General features: G+C 41.1%; 3 protein-coding genes and 1 long non-coding RNA gene across 5 annotated transcripts in view; 3 read left to right on the top strand and 1 right to left on the bottom strand.

Moving 5' to 3' along the window:
* The window catches only part of LOC128890729 (palmitoleoyl-protein carboxylesterase NOTUM), a 30659-nt gene extending 20591 nt beyond the window's left edge, over positions 1 to 10068 (top strand). Inside the window, exons 2-8 of the mRNA XM_054149508.1 lie at positions 2205 to 2571; positions 3823 to 3883; positions 4136 to 4359; positions 4724 to 4933; positions 5388 to 5664; positions 6322 to 6626; positions 7110 to 10068. Of these exons, the coding sequence (XP_054005483.1) occupies positions 2205 to 2571; positions 3823 to 3883; positions 4136 to 4359; positions 4724 to 4933; positions 5388 to 5664; positions 6322 to 6626; positions 7110 to 7447 (1782 nt within the window). The 3' untranslated portion in view covers positions 7448 to 10068. The remainder of the gene's footprint in view (positions 1 to 2204; positions 2572 to 3822; positions 3884 to 4135; positions 4360 to 4723; positions 4934 to 5387; positions 5665 to 6321; positions 6627 to 7109) is intronic.
* A 368-nt stretch (positions 10069 to 10436) lies between these two features.
* On the top strand, positions 10437 to 15091 carry LOC128890731 (PI-PLC X domain-containing protein 1-like). Its single transcript, XM_054149510.1, has 7 exons — positions 10437 to 10894; positions 11500 to 11626; positions 11907 to 12080; positions 12359 to 12590; positions 13022 to 13378; positions 13773 to 13960; positions 14425 to 15091. The coding sequence occupies exons 2-7, from the start codon at positions 11575 to 11577 to the stop codon at positions 14784 to 14786; spliced, it is 1365 nt and encodes a 454-aa protein (XP_054005485.1). The 5' UTR covers positions 10437 to 10894; positions 11500 to 11574; the 3' UTR covers positions 14787 to 15091.
* Positions 15092 to 15225: 134 nt separating this feature from the next.
* Positions 15226 to 18362, top strand: LOC128890733 (prostaglandin E synthase-like). Its single transcript, XM_054149511.1, has 2 exons — positions 15226 to 16092; positions 17791 to 18362. Exons 1-2 carry the CDS (start codon positions 15967 to 15969, stop codon positions 18139 to 18141), a joined length of 477 nt encoding a protein of 158 aa, XP_054005486.1. The 5' UTR covers positions 15226 to 15966; the 3' UTR covers positions 18142 to 18362.
* On the bottom strand, positions 15950 to 19559 carry LOC128890734 (uncharacterized). 2 transcript variants are annotated; one of them, XR_008460667.1, is made up of 5 exons: positions 19328 to 19559; positions 17362 to 17603; positions 17012 to 17278; positions 16241 to 16926; positions 15950 to 16125 (listed from the first exon to the last, which is right to left on the bottom strand). It is a non-coding gene; the product is annotated as an uncharacterized LOC128890734 (long non-coding RNA). The 2 variants fall into 2 exon arrangements; XR_008460666.1 differs by having other exon boundaries at positions 15950 to 16143; positions 19328 to 19558.
* Positions 19560 to 19668: the final 109 nt, after the last annotated feature.

Here is a 19668-nt window from a genome sequence, read left to right as displayed (position 1 = left end):
AAAATTTAACAAAATTTTAGTCAGTTAAATTCCTCGCCCCCCTGCAATAGCCATAAACCTGTACCTACCTATACCTCACCTCACCTTTATCGAAAGTCTTTTTCATGCCTATCTTAGGAGCACGTTGTTCTTCATTTTCGAACATCTACCTCGCTCGAAATCAGCTTCGGCCACTCGCCGGATGCTCCTTATTTAGGCCCTTTCTCGCCGCTGGCGTCGTCGTGGACGTGCTCTTGGACCGATCCGGGTGTTCGCGGGCCATTATGCCCGATCATAATTGCGTCGCAATAACGTTTCTCCTTTCCAGTGACTGTGGCTCGGGCGGCTTCCTTTCATCTGGTCGCTCGGCAGAACGAGCTTCTGTTTCCGAGGTGTTTCCGCCGCCGGCTACCGTTCTGGAAGCTGGAATTTGATCCTAAGTAGCCAGGCATCCCGATAGAGGTGGCTGCGCGAGGAAGAGGAAGAGATTTGAGAACACTGAAGAAGAGAGAGACATGCGGAGGAGAAAGGTTGAAGGAAGGTTGTGGCGAAACACACCGGGTATGAAGCGGTGAACAAGAGGAAGAGGAGGAGAGAGTGGCGCCGCAGAGGACCGAGGTTTCCTCCTTTTAAATTATTCCCGCGGCTGGTTCCTCGTTCGTTAACGCTGCTCGGACGTTGTTATTGCCTTCTGCGACGGAGATGGGCGACATATCACTCGAGTAATACCTACATGGCGAATAAAACGCGCTGGCGATTTATTCGTGACGCTTATTAGACTGAAAAATTATGTTTTCAGGAGAAGAAATATGATAATGTTTTGTTTTTTTTTATAATCACAGATATGGTTCAATAATTTTATCTTGCTCATATCTAATTTCATTTATCTCACTCGGTGTTCGTTATTTCTTGGTGAGTTTTATTAATATTCCTGCATACCTGAAGATAACCAAAAGACAAGTCTAAAAAATTAATTCCATTTATTGTCATTAAAAGAAATTATAAGAAATATTTCAGACGTGTATCTGAATATTTCTATATGTAAGAAATATTTCACAAATTCTAACAAATATTTCAAATATGTCTTTATATATAAAGACGAAATATTTGATAAAGAGTACATTATAAACATAGTACGTACTATAAAGTACAAAGATAAAATATTCTATAAAATTATAAACGTGCATGATACAAGCAATCCATTAAGATAAAACATTTTATAGAGAATACTTCGAGATAGCGTGTAATGAGGAAACGAACGTGCGTAATGCACCTGGAAACGCTGCTGTAAAACCTGACCTCGTTGATCCACCCTCTGGGACATTTTAATAAGTAAATGTTGCAGCTCAAAGTACTTTATCGTTTGTTTCCAGCACGCTAGTGGGATCCATTTGGTTTAATAACATCACCCTCGCGATAAACAATATTCCACCCCGAGAGATATTTATCCAACAAGTCGAGTGATGGTTCGGGCATTCTCGAGCTACGGCGGATGACTGACGACGAGAGCAGAGCTTATCTCCTTAACTCGCCATTTCTGTTCACTCAGTCACGGCATCTCGCCTCGTTACCGTAAACTAGGCGATGATTAACGCTGGATTAACCGAGGTTTTCAGTTTATAAATGACTCCCGAAAATGACTGACCTTCGTTAATTCGATTCCCACCGTGTGTTCGAAATTGAAATTTTTCAATCTCGTTACGCCGAGCGAGTTTACGGCTGACGTGGATAAATTTTTCACGCAAAAGTTACGGGGGATCGACGAAAGCTGCTGGAATATGTAAATGTTTATCCGACGATCTGCTACGAAATTCAAAGTTGCCTTCTCGTACGCCGCGTACCCCACCTCTGCCCCTCGAAGATTTCGAAAGCAACGCTCCCTCCCTAAATTATGACCAGCCCTCCTATATGTTCAAAATTGAGAAAAGTTTCGACGATGTAATTCCGTCTAACGGAGAATTCTTTTTCCAATGACCAGTTGGCGGGTTATTGTACGGAAAATGCAATTTTATTAAATGCTGAACGTTACACATTTCACACCGAACCACTTTCCTTCCTTTTTATCAACATTAACACAAAGAATTGATTTCAAGAATGTGATGCATTTTTACATCTACCTTTCCTGTATATACTAACGAAGACTCGAAACATTGAACGTTCAAGGCTACAAACGACAATCAATTTGTTTAAAAATGTTCTATAGTTCTCCAATCATTGTTGTTTAGATCTCCGTGTGCCTGACGGCTCTGGTGTTGACGATCGCCGCCGAGGAGAAGCCGACGAACACGGTCTCGGTGTCCGCCGGCTCGCCAGCGATCCAAAGCAACACGATCCAGAAGCTGATCAAGATCTTGGAGAGGTACGGACTCGAGGAGCAGAGGGGCCTGAAGAGGGTCTACCTGAGCAACAGGTCGATCACTTGCAACGACGGATCCCAGGCGGGATTTTACCTGCGGAAGTCGCACGGCTCGAAGAGGTGGATCATTTTCCTGGAAGGTGGCTGGTACTGCTACGACCACAAGAGCTGCAGGAACAGGTGGCTCAGGTTGAGGCATCTGATGACGTCGACTCAGTGGCCTGAGACACGCGACGGTGAGTGTCCTTCCGCTTACGAACTCGTGCATTCACCGTGGCTGACACTTTCTAACATTTCCGTGGAACGGTATACCGCGATCTTTTTTTCCGTCCAAGGTGCGTTGTTGCGTTCTACGCACGCGACGAGTTCTTCTCGTTCTTCGAGTTCGGGATGCTTCGATCATTTGCTATTTTCTATAATATTAGGGAATTAGAGGTTTTTGAGGAAAGTTGTTTCACTGTTTGTCAGGGTTTTGTATCGCGTGACCCAAAGACATTGTTTCAAGAAGGATTTTGGTCGAGATGTCTTATAAGTATAACCCGAAGTAATTGCCCCGATATTTAATATTTTTATTTCGAGATTAGAGTTTTTGGATTGGAATGGTTCTCTTCGGTACAAACATGTAGTCTTGTCTTTAACACGAATACAATTTTGTATTACTATATTACATTTACAACATTTACAACTCTATAAAGTCAACTAACAATATGAGTGTAAGTATTATAAGGATTACTGAATAGAAAAAAGCACTCTTAGAAAGCAACACCCACGCAGAATCTCGTCACACCCATGTACCCAGCCGTTAAAAAAATGCCATAATAATGAAGTGGAATTCACGTGGGCTAAGTCACTTCAGCCTGTCTGGAATTTACTGGTCTGCCATTGTCTGTGCAAGCTAAATTCATAAATTTTCCCAAGGAATTTAATCTTTGAAATCCTTTGAATACACCGATGTTTGTAATTTACTTCCCCATAGAAAGCACTCAAGCCATTAGAAATTTCCACGTACTAAAAATTTCCTATGTAACCTCACGGGGTTGATAACCGCTATTATCTTCATTGGCCTTTAAGTGAGAGCGTAATCATCATCCCAGTTGATGCTCACATTGCCAAGAAGTACATACATCGCGGTCACTGCTGCAACCCAGTGCTTAGCGCGATGGCTGCTATAAAAGATCAAACTTTTATTTGAGAATTGGTCAGCGACCCCATTCGACGGTAGCTCGAATGAATGCTTACACTACCTTGAAGTATTACTCCAGCGACTGAGATTTTCCTGTATCGAGGCAATTTTAAAAACCTAGGTTCTTAATAATTGAGACGTCATTCGTATAATAAAATATTTGGAGTTTCTCGTCGAAATTAAATTAAACTTTAAACTTAGAGATGAATTCTTCGAGATAACGTTGATCCCTCCCGAGTCTTCGATCTTTTTTTCTGCAAAGATTCTAGTTGTAATTTAATAATAAAATTGTATTTTGTTACAGTTGGCGGTCTCCTCTCGGCGAACCCCGAGGAGAATCCATTCTGGTGGAACGCGAATCACGTGTAGGTATTGTCCATCTTGGCCAGAACACCCAACCCTTATAAATATCCAAATTTCACAAAATAGGGTTCTTTGATGTTTCTTAATTTCAATTGCGTTTGATTGCAAAGCTTTTCGAAATTTTTAATTCGACTCCCAAGCACCTCGTAATACTTAATTCGATTACAAAGCTTTCGAACACGTTTAATTCCATCCAGTTGATTGAGAAGGATAGATAAGGACATGATCGTGACGTGGCTTGTTCGTTTCTCCAGATTCGTCCCTTATTGCACGAGCGACAGTTGGAGCGGGACCAGGGCTTCGCCGAACGACATGTTTTCCTTCATGGGGGCGGAGATCGTATTGCAAGTGGTGCGGGACCTCATTCCGCTTGGTCTTGAAAACGCTAGCTCCCTTCTTTTGGCAGGCAGCAGCGCGGGTGGAACCGGTGTCATGTTGAATTTGGATCACGTGCACAATTTGGTTCGCCATGAATTAGGTGAGGCAAGCTCCCTTTGATCGTTCAACGACCCCTGAGCTCATTCATCATTTAAACGCGTATTATTCGAACCTGCTTAGCCATATATTCCATTGGAAAGTTTAGGGCCAGGTATCTTCCCTAAACAATATAACAGAGTTCTAAACAAGACATGCTGTCAATTTTTTAATTTGATATTTAACGATTAATTTTTCAATTTTTCCTTCTGATCGTTTGGAATCGACTAGGAATAAATAAGATTTTTAACCTGGTGTCAGCTTGGAATTTCTTTAAGAAGAAATAGAAAATAATTAAAATGAATAGGGAGCTAATTAAGAGTTGGACGTGCACATTTAATTTTTATTACTATCGTTTGTTCGTGCAGGATTGAAACACATCGCGATAAGGGGTGTGTCCGATTCAGGGTGGTTTCTGGACAGAGCTCCCTACTCGCCGAACGGTTTGTCACCCGTGGATGCAGTTCACAAGGGGATGGAACTGTGGAAGGCCCGGATGCCACACAATTGCGTCTTGAAGCATCCACACGAACCATGGAGGTGCTATTTCGGATACAGGCTGTACCCAACGTTGACTGGTAAATAGATGTCTACTTTGTTGTTTACTAATTTAACCCTGCAGTTATAATTATCAAGGACATGTAGCCATTTTTTCTAATTGAATTTCTTTGGCTATTCGCGAGCCATGAATACAAAGTTCCTGAAATGAAGACGCGACGCTCTGAAAGAAAACATTTAATAGAACGCACAAAACGTGTTCCAGAACTGCATAAACTGTATAAATTCAAACTTGCTCCATTAATATAAGTCATTACAATAATAAAAAGAAACAAGAAATACTCAAATACATTGTTTCTTAAAACAAAAACTGTACACATTTAATTTTAATTTCAAAAGATTTTTCAATTTTTTTTTCAAAATATTCTGTCAATTTGTATTCTCAGTTCTGAAACAGTGTGTTAGAATTAGTGGAAACATCGCGAGAAATTCGCACGCATCTAACGGAAATGTTTGCTTCCTGGAAAATCATAGCGCCCCTGTTCGTTTTTCAATGGCTGTTCGACGAGGCGCAGATGTCAGCCGACAACGTGGGTGCACCGGTGACGAAGCAGCAATGGGATTACATACACAAGATGGGTGACAGCCTGCGGCAGACCTTCGAAAACGTTACCGCGGTCTTTGCCCCGAGCTGCATTAGTCACAGCGTCCTGACGAAGAGGGATTGGCAGTTGGTTAAAATAGACGAAGTTTCCTTGGCACAAGCGTTGCATTGTTGGGAACAAATGCCAATCGGGAATCACCGTAACGAGTTAGTATCCAGATCCGTCGTAACGATTCCATAAATCTCCCAGTAAATCCCTGAATCGATCGATTAAGATCCTCTGTCAATGACTTTCGCATGATAAATTGCAAACGATAGTAGATTTTCGTGTAAATTGTTGCTTAATGCGGAATCCAATCGACGAGAAAATGATGTTCATGTAAAAATACATCGGAAACGTGAAACAACATTTTTTCATGCGAGGCTCCGTATTCGAGAAAATCAACTTTGAAACTGCTCGGGGCGCCCTTTTACTACCGGGACGTGCCAAGCACGTTTGCCCCGTTATCTACGTGTCTTCAAACTCGATTTTCTTGAGAATCAAGCCCCGTATGAAGAAAATTTGTTCCACGTTCTGGTCTTATTTTTTCCATGGAGCATCAGCATCAGCTGTTTCTTGGTTGGAAAACTTCCACTAGAAATCACATTCAAACATCCACAAAAGTTAATATCTGTGTTCTTCGAACTTTCCATTTAAAAAGTAACAATTTCTCCTACTTCCAGAGTTCCCATTAAATCTGAGAAATCCCTTGTTTCTGTCATCAATGAATACAAAATATTTCTTCCGCGCCATTCGGTGTTTCTAATTCCAGAAATTACCTAAAATTAATCGGCCTCCTAATGGGTATTCTCTCCTAATTTCAGCACTCAATCGTCGATCGAAACGAACCAGCCGTGCGCGAAGTCTCTCCGGAAGTTGTTGCGTTCCGGGCTGACGAAGGGAAACGGAACTTCGTCCGAGCCCGGAAGATCCGGGAAAACCGAGTCCGCGGCGGACGTGCAGAAAGTCGCGAACACGGTCGTTAACAAGCCGAACGTGGGGAAATCGTCAGCTTCGACGCAGGAACGAGAGAACAAGAAGAGAAAAAGGCGGAAGCACAAGGGTAGGCGAAGGGACAGGAACAAGGAGCCGAGAACGAAGAAGGAAAAACACGAGCGAAGGAAAGCAGGTACGACGCTGATGATTCAGTGGGCTCTCTGGTCTTGCGTTTTGAAAAAATTTACAGTACTGGCATTTTCTTCGTATGGTTCGTTCAATGCAGTTGGGGACTACTTAACGGCGTTAACCATTTCATGCACTTTGTATTGGTTGGATGCACACTAGTCTCAGGGAATCTTTATTACAATATTGAACCTTTTATAAATTGTTTTTTAAAGGTAGTGCATTATTTACTTGTAGTCCTGTTCATTGTGACTTCTTAACACCGGATCATATTTTTTGTTTACTTCACGAAGAACTGTATCACTTTAAATTAGCCTTCAAAGCTTCTACGTTAAACGGAATCTTCCATTAAAATTTGCAACCTACGCTAAACTAAACTTTTGGCCGGCTCTTTGACCCTAAACACGCCACTATTCGACACGATCACCGAGTCGATCACGACGAGATGCGACACGTTTAATCTGTACCTGTAATTCGTTCCAAATTTCAGGCCGCCGGAAGGGCAACAAGCAAAACAACGAGAGTAACCACACGGGCATGTTCAACGGCACCAGACCTCAGCGCTCGGTGATACCATCTGGCAAACGGAAGTGCGTCCAGGGCTGCCACTTCCGGTTAATCGAACGTTGCACTTGGCCGCAGTGTAATCACAGCTGCCCGAAGCTCCACAATCCGTTCACCGGTGAGGAGATGGACTTCATCGAGCTGCTGAAGAGCTTCGGTCTGGACATGAAGAGCGTGGCGAACGCTCTGGGCATCGACATACAGACGTTGAACAGCATGGACCACGACGAACTGCTCAATCTGCTCACGCAGAGAGCCAATTGAACCCAGACACTGTGAAACGAGGGTTGTGGACGATCATGGTGATTGTTTTGGACGATTGAAAGACAGCAGGACTTCGTTGCGAAGCAATCATGTGTTCTTTCAGTCTCTTGTATTCTTTATGGACATTTAGTGTAGAGTCGGCACGAACGAAGTCGAATCAAACGAAGTACGAGTGAAGACCACGTTCGACGCGTCTCTAGACCGACTATCGCCTTGCGTTTGGGGCAGAGATCAACCAAATTGAATGTACATAATTTATTAGAGAGTCTATGCGATACTGGGGAACTTCGTGTTTGCGAAATGCGTCTCTTTCTCCAGGTAGACCAGTGATTCTTAACCATTATGCCATGAATGTTTGGCAGCTGATCTGATAAATTGTTTCACCTAAGAATATACTCGAATCGATGCTAATTTTAGATCGAATTTTTTATTTCACTTTCCAAGCAATCGATTACTACATGCTTGTAATATTAATTATCAAAAATGAAAAATCTTTCTCTAAATTGAATGCGAGCTGAAAAGGGTTAAGAAGCATGTAGACTAAAGAGAAAGGGAACGCGACGAGCACCCTATCAGTTAGGCACTGTACTGTATATTTCAGTTGAAACGTGTATCTTCGTTTCACCCTCGCGTGTAGCCGAGTATTTTAATTTATTTTATAGTTCGTAGCGAAATTAAACGGGCATGTAATCATGTTGCCACGACGTAATCCATTTTGTCATCGCGGCTACGCGTTCGCCGTCGATCGCTGATCAGGCGCGAAGCTTGACTTCCGTTTTACCAAAACTTCTTCTCATTAACATTTGTACCTGGTCAAGTAGAGAACACCGCAGTCGCAGGATACTTTTCATTGGACGACGATTCACAGCGTCGCGAATTGTCAAGTGTGACTGGCGATTCGCAATGATAATTCGTTAGGTTTTCACAGCAAAGCGCTATGGAAGCGTTTCATCAAAGTAACGTCGAGAGACTGATTAAAAGATCTCTTCCACAGGGTTTAGAAATTTTATTTTTCTTTTGTTTTGCTTTCTGAACGTTTTCTTATCCGTCGAATGAGGTTCTAGCAACTTGACATTCGCACTACCTTTGCAACACTGCCTTTTTTTTTTAATGCACTGGTTTAATACAGTTTGTTTACACTTTTACGCATGAAACAAACAACACACATCGTTATATTGGAACAGAGTTGAGCAAAATTCGCCTCTGTATCAGAGCCATGGAAATTAGTACGACGAGCAATGCATAAGTTTCCACTTTCAATTAATGAAATTCGTACTTAAGTGGTCCTGACTGTAAACGTTCTGTATTAACGCAGCTGACTCAAGTCAAAACACTCGACTGTGCCGCAAAAGGCTGAACGAGGCAAATCGAGTCAAACCGTTCAGCTCTATTCAATAGAAACGCCGGAACAGAGCTTTGCGAATTGACGCCACTAACGAGTAAACCAACCGACAAAGCAGCTTCATAGACTGATTAAATTATCTACCTCAACGAATCAAATCGTATTAACGTCCTTCTGTGTACTATAAACGTCGATTAGAGAGTAACGCGGCAAGAGTAATTAATATAGGTTATCGCGCGCGCGCGTAAAATAATGCGTCGTTTTTATTCTACGTGTCGAGCAATGTAATATACTTGTCGGACTAAAAATAATATTATTTATTTAACGCGACAGAAGGAAGTTCACGCAGACGGGCGGGAGACCTCAGCCGAGATTTTTCAGAATTTAATTTATTTTTTAATGGAAAATTGCGCACGAGATCCCTTTCAGCGGTACTCTCTCGCGCCCGTGTATAAACATTGTTAATTTTGTACCAGCGTGAAACTGTAAATAAATTGTATATCTGTTGTACTAAACAAATTGCCGTAGCTTGGTTCATTTCCCCTTCCAAATCATTTTCACTTCAATCTTATATAATTAATAAATTTACGTCATTCTGCTCTCAACTGATCGGACTAATTTCGTTAAAAAAAAATAAATAAAAAAAAATCGAAAATTAGTGATTTGTTTCCAAATTAGAATTACGTGTAATCATTTACAATTTGACATTTTGAGGTTTTTTGAGGTTTCTTGAGGTTGTTACATTAAATGATTTTCGTGAAATTATAAAATCCCAACCATTAAGGTAGAACAAGATTAGTACTTATCTGTTAATCCATTTGCATCAGATGAAACGATATGGTATAATAGAAGAGATAAAATCATGTATGAAGTCACATGATAATCACACCGACAACATGTATCTTCTCTTTCATGTAAACAATAAAAATAACACGAAGTACTCTAATGATGCAACTGGGTTAAAACTAATGACCATCATTTTTACAATCTCACGAAAAAAATACTTCAAAAACCTCCCCAGTGACGCGATCCACTCGAAACGTCTCCTCGATCCCTAGATCCTCTAGTATACGATCCAGAGGAGTTTTGTTGAAAAGTCGATCGAACACGATCCCTGTACCGAAGTCGAGTAAACATCGCTTAGCTCGCGAATAACGATAAATCGCGTCGCCTCGTTGGCTGCACCTGTACCTAATCATCATCCTGTTAGCTCTCACGGGGCACTCCCCGTCCCCCGTTGACCCACGAGCGAGGGTGATAATTCAATGTAGAATCAGAATCCGTCCCCCAACCCCCGACGATCCGTCGTGCGCGGCGCACACTGATCACTCTGCCCTCCCTCCAGCCTTCGTCGCCTCACCTCTCGTCGTCGTCGATCGTCGACGACGTTGTCTCGAAACTACATGTTCCACGGCATCACGCAGGAAATGGTGTTTAATGCCGACGGGTCAGGCCGGGTCTGACCCCCCGGTGGTGGACGCGGTCTATAGGATGAGCAACTTGGAGGAGAGAGAAAAACGCTCGCGTTTCGTCGCTGGCGCGAGGAGGACAGCGGCGCGTGTGTGGTCCCCATCGAGCAATTGACGTGTCCGAGGAAGTGATGGAAGGATGATGGCACAATGTGCTTGAATGTCCCATAAGCGAGCGGGTTCTATATTAAACTGGTCCGGTCACGGGTCGTTCGGCTGTTCATCGTTCAGTCGGCGGACTGTCTCCAGACGGCTGGATCCGCTCAGCCGAAGGACTGAACCGCTGGTATCGATCCCACGCCGTCGTTACCTCGACCACGTCGCCGTATCGAACGCGAAGTCGAGTCTTCTTGTCGATCCTCGCGCTGAAACGGGCCATGTCCGGCCGAACGTACGGACATCGATCTTGAAGTCACGCCATCGAGGAGTGAAGCGATTCTAGTGGGACCGGTCGAATCCAGGCGGACTGAATGCTCCATCGACAGCTGGCGAAGGAGAACCAGGACTCGAGGGACTCCTGGAGGTCGGCTTGCTGGACCGGAAGTGGCAAGGGGAGCGCGAACCGCGACTTCTCAGTCCACTCATTCTAATCAGCTTTCCTTGGTGAATGAGGCGACGTTGGGTCAGCTGAGATCGGTAACTAGATCATGTTAATTCGGTCTTATCCGAATCGTTATCTCGGTTCTTGACGATTTTTTTATTTTTAAACTGGCATCGTAAAATAATGATCAAGAGAGATGAGACTTTTTTACATTTGTCCTTTGAAATAGTACAGTTTAGTCTTGGGGAGATTCTTCATGCAACTATAAATTATGGAGATACAATCAATTCCATAAATATTCGCACTTTGTATGTCTACTGAAGAAGATTAACTAAATTAAATAATTTTGATGTCACCAAATGGATTTGTCATTATAAGTATGGATATGAATAAGCTTATACAATATATACATGTGTTTACATTTATTACACATTATACATTAACACATTCATACAACATACATTTATATTTGGAATTTATGGAACTAACTGTATGTAGACGTGATCAAGTATAATTGTCTACATTGATATTCATTTTTTGAAGCTGTTGCGTCATTCAAATATTGAAGAGGAACAATTTCAAGTTGTCTTTCCCGAATAGTATTATTCTTTTAATGTCAACAATCGATGCTTGTGATTAAATTAACGAATCGCAAACTATATACAGTGTTTGAAATAATGTCTCCTCTTCCCAAATACAGGTGTATATCGTTTTCTGACGTCGGATATCGGAGCACGGCCCGTTCAGAGAAGTCCCTATAAAGTAACAACCATCGATGATGGTGAAGGGGGAAATATTGCTGCTTCTTCACTTGTTTTGCGACATAGGTGAGCGCATCCCCTTTCGAGACGCTCCATAGATATTTCTTTCCTTAAAATTATGTTTGAACTTTAATTCTTACAAGCCACGTAAAATTATATTTATTTTTTCCTTCAACTTTTCTTCAACTTTCAATTCAACGTGATCTTAATCCGACGTTGGGTATCAGTGTGCTACTCTAACCGTCACCAAAGTGAATTACTATACTGGCGAAACGTCGAAATCGATTCCCAACGGAGGACGACGTACATTTAGACTCGTTGCTCACGAGAATATCTGTGATTTCAGCGTTGGCAGCGCAATGTGGAAAAGTATGGCTGACAGTCTCCTCCTTGTGGAGACCGATCGCAGCCAGTGATAAAGTGGTCGACGCTGAGCTAGAAGTGAATTGGGATTTCGATTGCCCGTCGAGCACTGGATACCCAGATACCATCAAGGTGTTCACTGCTAACCCAGCACATGGTAATCTATTCGATTCTCTTCGACGTCGTAACCTGTGATTCGGAGATTAAAACGCGTTCTACTGTATCCACTTAAAGCTGTTTCCCTGAATTCTATCTTTCTCCAACAGAATTTATTTTTCTGACAGCTTGAGAATAATCGATTCAGTTTCAGCTTTCATTCTGATTAAATTTACACCGATACTGGGAAATCATTTCACCATTTCTGACGATCCAAGTTTTACTTCTTTTCGTTCTATTTTACAGTATCAGTTGATGCGATCGGCGATGTGTTTTCAGATAAAAAGCTCAAGCCCAAGTTGACTTTGACTTCGTTGCAATACCCCCGAGGCTATTATCGAACGAATATCACGGTAGGTCGGCCACCCCTTCCTGGGGGATGGGACACCAAGGATGGCGCGACGCATCCAGGTCCTCATTGCTTGAAACATCATGCTGCGGTTTATAAGGATGGTGCTTTCCTCACCAGTGCCTGTTTGCAGATATGGCCGACGTGGATGTACGATTTAAGGTAAACAATTTCAGATGATACACTTATAGTGATCTAACCTAGACTTCGCCAATTTGGGTCGATACAATTCTATGTATATTCTAATTATATTATCAGAAGTACAGTTGGTGTGATAAGAACATTAAAATGTGTAGAACTCTATCAAGAAACTCTTTAACAATTATTATTGTACTACGGTGTAACATGCCTCTCCAAAACAAATTGTATTCATACAATAACTTTCTATTTCCAGAATAACTAAATTTATAACCTGGTATGAATTTCAAGAAGACCTAAAGATCACAATCTGAAATTGTATAATTTTTAGCACTTTCGATATGCAATTTAATGAATTTTACTTTTAACTCGTGAATTACCAAATTACCATATTTCTAAATATTGATGTTTATTGTCTATAGTAATCGTATTGAAAGAATGTTTAAACCTTGCAGGATGCTGTTGGGAAGGCTTCCGATAGGAAGCTTGATGATTCCGGGAACCCACAATTCGGGATGCTACAAGCACGGTGACCTGTCGAGGAGGGTGGCCTATCAACGATACTTGTTAACTCAGGATCGCGACGTATGGACGCAATTGGTTCACGGCATCAGATATCTGGACATCAGGGTGGGTTACTACTATCAGTCGATTCCGAATGGCACCACGATTGCCGAGGAAGGCAATCACATAAGCAGATTCTGGGTCAATCACGATGTCATTCGGATAACCCCCCTGTCCGCCATCATCAAAGACGTGAGAAACTTTTTGAACGTTGCGAGGGGAGAGGTCGTCATCATGGACTTCCATAGGTAATTCGACGACATAAAATATCGTAATGCTCGAATTAAATAAACAGAATAATGTAACGATGGAATTAAATGAATGGAATGTAATGCTTGAATTGCATAAATATAACGCAGTCGATTCGCTGATCGATAACGATGAGAGAGCGATCATTACTGAACAAGTGGATACTATAGCATGAAAATTACTTAATATGAAAACTGTAGTATGAAGGGCGACGGTAAGAATGATTTCAAAGCGATATTTGCAAACAGATAATTTAATTATATCCCGGTAAGCTACAGTTGCTTGTCAATATTTTAAATAAATGCAACGCAAACGAATAATAATACAATAAGTATATGTAAAATAAATACTTCCACGTGAATATAATTCAGTGTCGGACGATTTTGCACGCAGATTTCCAGTGGGATTCGAGGGCAGGCCCAGTAGGCATCGACGATTGGCCACGATTCTCTGGCGAGAATTCGAAGATCTGATCCTCAAGCCCGATAGGGGTGTCGAAGGTCTTGGCCCGACCTTGAACGATATCTGGACTGGTGGTAAACGCTTGATAATCTGCTACGGTGATAAACACACCGTCAATGGTAAATTTGTAGCTATCATTCGTCATACTCTCTTTATCTTCAGATTCATTCTCACAGATGTTTAATTGATAAGACACTAATCTGTGAGAAATAATCTGTAATCTGGAACATTTCAGTCTACTTGATATCCAATTTCCCCAAATCATCAAAAGAAAATGGAACAGTTTATGCCTCGACTTATTTAACAGAGTTAATTGCAAACACTTCACAGTATTTTCGAGCATGAAACAGGCCTTCCAACAACTACCCCTCGTTAAATAACGATTATTTATATTTTCTAACTTGTGAATATATTGATTTATAGATTCATAATTTATCAAGATTCAAAATTACAAAAATTAACCTTCAACTTAAGTTTCAAACCTGTGGGACTCAACGCCACATCACTATCTTGGCCCAAGTTCACACTTTCCCTTTTCTCATTGCTCCAGTTTTGTATTCGACCTTTAAACGATCGTTTTTAGAGTACGACTGGCTGTGGCCCGCAATGTCCCAGGCCTGGGGCGATCAGCAGACGGTGGACGGCCTGTTCAAGTATTTGGACGACGTGATCATGGGCCCAAAAAGGTTCAGGAACAGCCAGAATCCTCTGTGGGCGGTGATGGCGGAGCTGACGCCGTATTCCCTGGACATATTGTTCAATCTGTCAGGTGGACTTCGCCAGATGGCCGACTCGGTCAATAGAAATCTGACGTTGAAGTTCCAGAAAGAATGGTGGAACGAGACGAACATAGTAGCAACAGATTTTTTTCTCGGGAACAACCTGATCGACGTTTCGATACAGGCGAACATCAAGAAGAGCGACATCGCGCAGTGGCGCTTGTAATCTCAACGATAAGCACGCGTGGATCAACTGATTTATGGATCTCTGGCAGCGAGATTCAGCGCTAAGGAATACTTTCTTCAAACTAATTTAAAAACGCGAAGGGTTAATCTCGAAAAATCTAGTTCCATCCAAGGATAGGAAGAATAGAAATAATTGCCAGCTAGAAGCTGAGAGGATGTGATTGATAATAATTCGTACCATATAAATTTTATGTAGGGAAATTGATCCATTCGATGAGATTGACTTTAGGATGATTGATGTATGAGTTCGAACACACGTACAAGAATAATAACGTGTAAATTAAACGATTCTACTCATCCAACAATCCTTAATCCTTCATTTAATACCATTAGCGTGCTGGTTACCTAAAGCAGAAAAAAATATTACCAGTTTCTTCAATTTCACCATAATCCTTAAACAACAATTTTTTTTTTCTCAGTCCTCGAAGTACACGCAAACAACATATGAAGAGAGAAGCCAGAACTTGCATAAAATTTTTTGAAATTAATTCCGTAAGAAGACTTTGCTCACCCTTACAGAGAAACCGATTGCCATTCTAACGAATTATGCCACAATAATGTCCTGCAAATCGAAGAAGTCTCAACGTTCTGACAAATACTATCCCATATAAAGACAGTCTACCACAAATTTTCCAAGAAAATCTTCCTCGGTTCCCTAGACGTCTCGATGTACGAGCAAGTGGCCCTAAATACAAACGATCCGAAGTTTCGGAAACGCGTTCCCTTCAGAAACCAACGGTGTCGTGTTTCAGACACGTAGATTTGAATTTCGAATGCGGCTCCGCGCTGGATATTATGTCCAGGGCACCGGTTTTTCGAGGCAGCCAGTCGTTTGCCAGCAGCCATCGGCGGCGAATCGATGCGACGAGAATTTTAACGCGTTCCATCTACCCATGCTCTCATCCAAGCTATCTGAGCTTCGATACCGCGTGTTCCATCCACCATTTCTTTCTTTCCATCGCTGCTTTATCGTTGACATGTCTGTTGCCAACGTTGACTGCTATTTATCCATACAACAGTGTTCCAATATCGAAACAGAACGCTTACAGTGGCGTGATAAAGTTGAAGAATAAACGATTTATTTAATAAAGACAGTTAGAGGTATTGTCTTGGAGGGTTTCTTGTCTATAAGGAACGAGTTGATTAAGTAGCTTCGAACAATGGATTACGAACTTCCAATCGGAGCTGAAGGACTGTGGGCTGTCTACGCCTGGTGGTCGTGCGTCCTTGTGCTGAAGATGAACGCTCTGTCATGGTTCACTGGACGAATTCGAGTAGCCAGACAGGTAAGGAGACTCTTTCTTCTCGTATCAAAACACCTGCATACGAGCCGTTCACTGCTCAAATCGATTAACTCCATTTTTCGAAAAATCTTAAATTTAAGCGGCAAAGTACTTGGTATAGACACAACTTTTTATATTCATAATAACTTACCTGAATAATTTTGTTGGTCATTGAATAATAAATAATTTATTTCAGACACCATTTTGATAACAATATCTCAACTTTTTAATTTATGGAGTTAATCGATTTGTGCAATGAACGGCTCTTCCATGTTTCTTCCATGATATCCGAATATTTGATCACGTATCTTCGTTTCTTATATCCATTTTGATCTCTGATTTTTATTCCCAATTAATGTTATGTTAAAGCAGCAGTGTGTCCCACGAATAGTTTCTTCAGAACGACTACTTTGCAATGTCTCACGCCAAAGTTATTGTAGTATCTACTAAAATGTTAGTCTACTGTAGTATCTTCTGCTGTTCGACACTTAAAAGGACTAGAGGCCTTGTAAAACGAACACGTCTGTCGATTGCATTTGACTCTTGTTACTGTAATTAGGTAACGAAGACTGTTGGACACGGTGTCTCGACATTCTACGCTCCGTGGCGTCGTATTGCTCTGATGATAAATTAATATTGTGGAGGTTAGTTGAAAGACGACGCGACGTATACACACGCTGCATATTTAACATCTGCAGGGGACAGACTACTATTTCTCCTCGAAACAAACAAAAATTGATCAAAATTCTTATATACATCGCCTATGGAATAATAATGATAATTAAACATTCTTCTCTGATGCATGAAATCTTTCAACTAGTCCATGTGCTAGATTCCCTGAAAAAATTGTGACGTTTAATGAGACGTATGCAATGTAACGAATGTCTGCTTGCATAACAGGGAATGGGTAAAGTTTAAATACCTTTTATAAAATTGATTATTTGTTTATTTTATAAGGGTTCGTAATCTGTTTTATATAGATTATTGCATCTAGTGGTCAAATCTTGTTACAAGTCACCAGTCTTGCACATATATCTTTTTTTCCATATCACATTTCCATTGTTTCACATCAATCCTTAACTTCTTCCACTCTTTACATGTCTGCTGGGGCCCACTGGCCCCTTGTAGCTCGGGTACCTCAGGATCGCTAAACCCGTACTGTTGCTACAATCAAACATAGCTCCAGCCCCTGAGATTTATAAAATTATTTAAAAAATTTTCTGCTAGATAACCCAAATTGAATCAGTTTACTAAATTTCAAACAATACTCACAACGATCAATTCTTTAATTTTCGACACATTGAACACATTCCTTAATTTGCCAACATTCCAGCAGCTTCACTCCTATTCCACAATCTTATTTTACGTAGTTCACTAATCCCTCATAAAATCATCTCTTTTTTTTATTTCGGTATTTCATTTCCTCCGTATTACCCACCTCCTCGCATCGAGTAAACAGAATACACACTCAAGGTGGACCTCTTGATTCCACCTCGTGATGCTCGCCGCGACAGCTAAAAGTGGTTATAAAAGAAACATTTTTTTATTAATTATAGAAGCAGTCGAACAGGTTCGTTTCAAAGTTTGAATTTTATTAACACGACGAGGTAGTTCCCGCACGGCGTGAAACATTTTTACAACCGAAGTGGATTGCTCGCTCAAGTGGTGATTTATGGTTCGTTAATTGGATCGATATTACAGGTGATCCACAGCGAGGAGGACAGAGTGTGGATGAAAGGTCCCGATGTCGTTTTATGTCCTACGGGAGGCGGCCACGAGGAAGTGGATCGCATTCGAAGCGCCCATCGACACGATCTTGAAACCGTGCTCCCTTTTCTGCTAATTGCACCGATATGGCTTTGTACGTCGCCGTTGTTCCCCGTGGCCAGATCGATTCTCCCATGCTTCGCGTTCGTCAGCGTGTTGTACACTCTGATGCACATGAAAATCGTGAACGCGCCTCGTAAATGGAAAACAATTTTCTCCGCCGTTGAACTTTGCATCTTGATTTACATGTCCTCCGTGTCTGTGCTCCATTACGCGAAAGCTTGAAGAAATTTTTCTTATCGTTCTGGTCACGCGATTGCTTTGTTTTGGTATGATAATCGAATTCTGTGTAATACGGATGACAGCGAATGAATGGAATTTCGATGATAGATTGCACGCGCAATGAATGTTATTTTAAATTACTCTTTAAAAGGGATTTAATCGATATGTGTTACAAATGAGGATATCGAAACGAACGAATAAATACACTTGGTATATATCGTTTTTAATACTTGATATTTAGATCGCTTGAAATCATTTTAAATCACTATTTATTTAAATCGTTTAGAACTAAATAACTATTTTCCATTGTATTTTGTAGAAGTATTGTTTTTCAAATGCATTTATTTCATGTGATCATGTAGTCATGGCATACTCTACTGTGGACTGTTGAAGCATGAATCATAGACATAAATTAACTTTAAATATGTGAAAACATAGCTTGCTTCTACGAAGTGCAAAGATAACACTGCTGATTTGAAGTTATCTGGCCTATGAGGAATAGCAGCACGTTGCTGCTTCGTAACATGACTATAGTAGTATGCATAATCAGCAGAAGTGATTGGAAAAAACTGGTCATTAGAAGTCAAGGCGATCAGATGTGGTAATCTGGGACTCACTTCCTTTAAAGTTACATTAAACCGTAATTTAATCGCTTCAGTATTCTGATCGGTATTTTCTAACGAGGAATGCAAGGGTCAGCGTTCATTAGAAACTGAAAATTCACTCTAATTTAGTTCAAAGCCAATTCAATACATACCGACATTAAAATTATTCATATATACAGAAACAAAGTAAAAATACGTTACTACCTATTCACAGACGAATGAGTAATGTAAAATGAATTAAATCTGCATAAAATAAATCTTCAATGAGCAATCAATAGAACTTTTATAAAATATGCTGCGACGACTATGGTCCCAGTACAAAGATGAAGGAAATCCCTTTCACCTCAGATCTTCCGTAACCTTGATCATTATTGTCTCATGTATTGTAAAGTTCATCATGACTTCTACTGCAATATATCAATAGAAAAATACACATTTCATTCTAAAAATTGTTACGAAGATAAAATAGTTCAAATATCAGAACCACACGCAGTTTCCTGATGCAAAAAATCCTTTGCTTCTACGAAATTGTCAGCATAGTATCTTGTCTATTTATCTCACATGCATTTTTACAATAAACTCACACTTGTCTTGAGACACTCTGTACAGTCTAAAGACCCGTTTATTCGACTCATCCTCTAAGCTGGAGTACCCCGCAGTTCTCAATTCGTAATCAGACATAAAGGAAACCGCAAAAAGAAATTAATTGCACTCATTATTCCGCAGACTACTATACGTGTACGGTTTCCTCCGCATACTAGCCGATGATGACCCGCGTCCACGATCCTGATCATTCAAGGCTCGAACACACACTAAACAGCGCCAATAGTGAAACGTACCGGACAGTAAACGTTGTCGTATCGTGACTTGATTATCATCGCATTTAATTGATAAGTCCTCAGCATTTACAGATTGCGGTGTGTCT

Source organism: Hylaeus anthracinus, unplaced genomic scaffold (genome assembly GCF_026225885.1).
Source record: "Hylaeus anthracinus isolate JK02 unplaced genomic scaffold, UHH_iyHylAnth1.0_haploid 12001, whole genome shotgun sequence".
NCBI lineage: Eukaryota > Metazoa > Arthropoda > Insecta > Hymenoptera > Colletidae > Hylaeus > Hylaeus anthracinus.
The sequence above is the reverse complement of the archived record's forward strand: the minus strand, read 5'-3'. Positions and strand labels throughout refer to the sequence as shown.

Coding starts and splice junctions, on each gene's coding strand:
- LOC128890731 (XM_054149510.1), top strand. CDS start 11,575: ATGATGGTGAAGGGGGAAATATTGCTGCTTCTTCACTTGTTTTGCGAC. Junction 11,627..11,906: donor TCACTTGTTTTGCGACATAG/GTGAGCGCATCC, acceptor CTGTGATTTCAG/CGTTGGCAGCGCAATGTGGA. Junction 12,591..13,021: donor ACGTGGATGTACGATTTAAG/GTAAACAATTTC, acceptor TAAACCTTGCAG/GATGCTGTTGGGAAGGCTTC.
- LOC128890733 (XM_054149511.1), top strand. CDS start 15,967: ATGGATTACGAACTTCCAATCGGAGCTGAAGGACTGTGGGCTGTCTAC. Junction 16,093..17,790: donor GAATTCGAGTAGCCAGACAG/GTAAGGAGACTC, acceptor TCGATATTACAG/GTGATCCACAGCGAGGAGGA.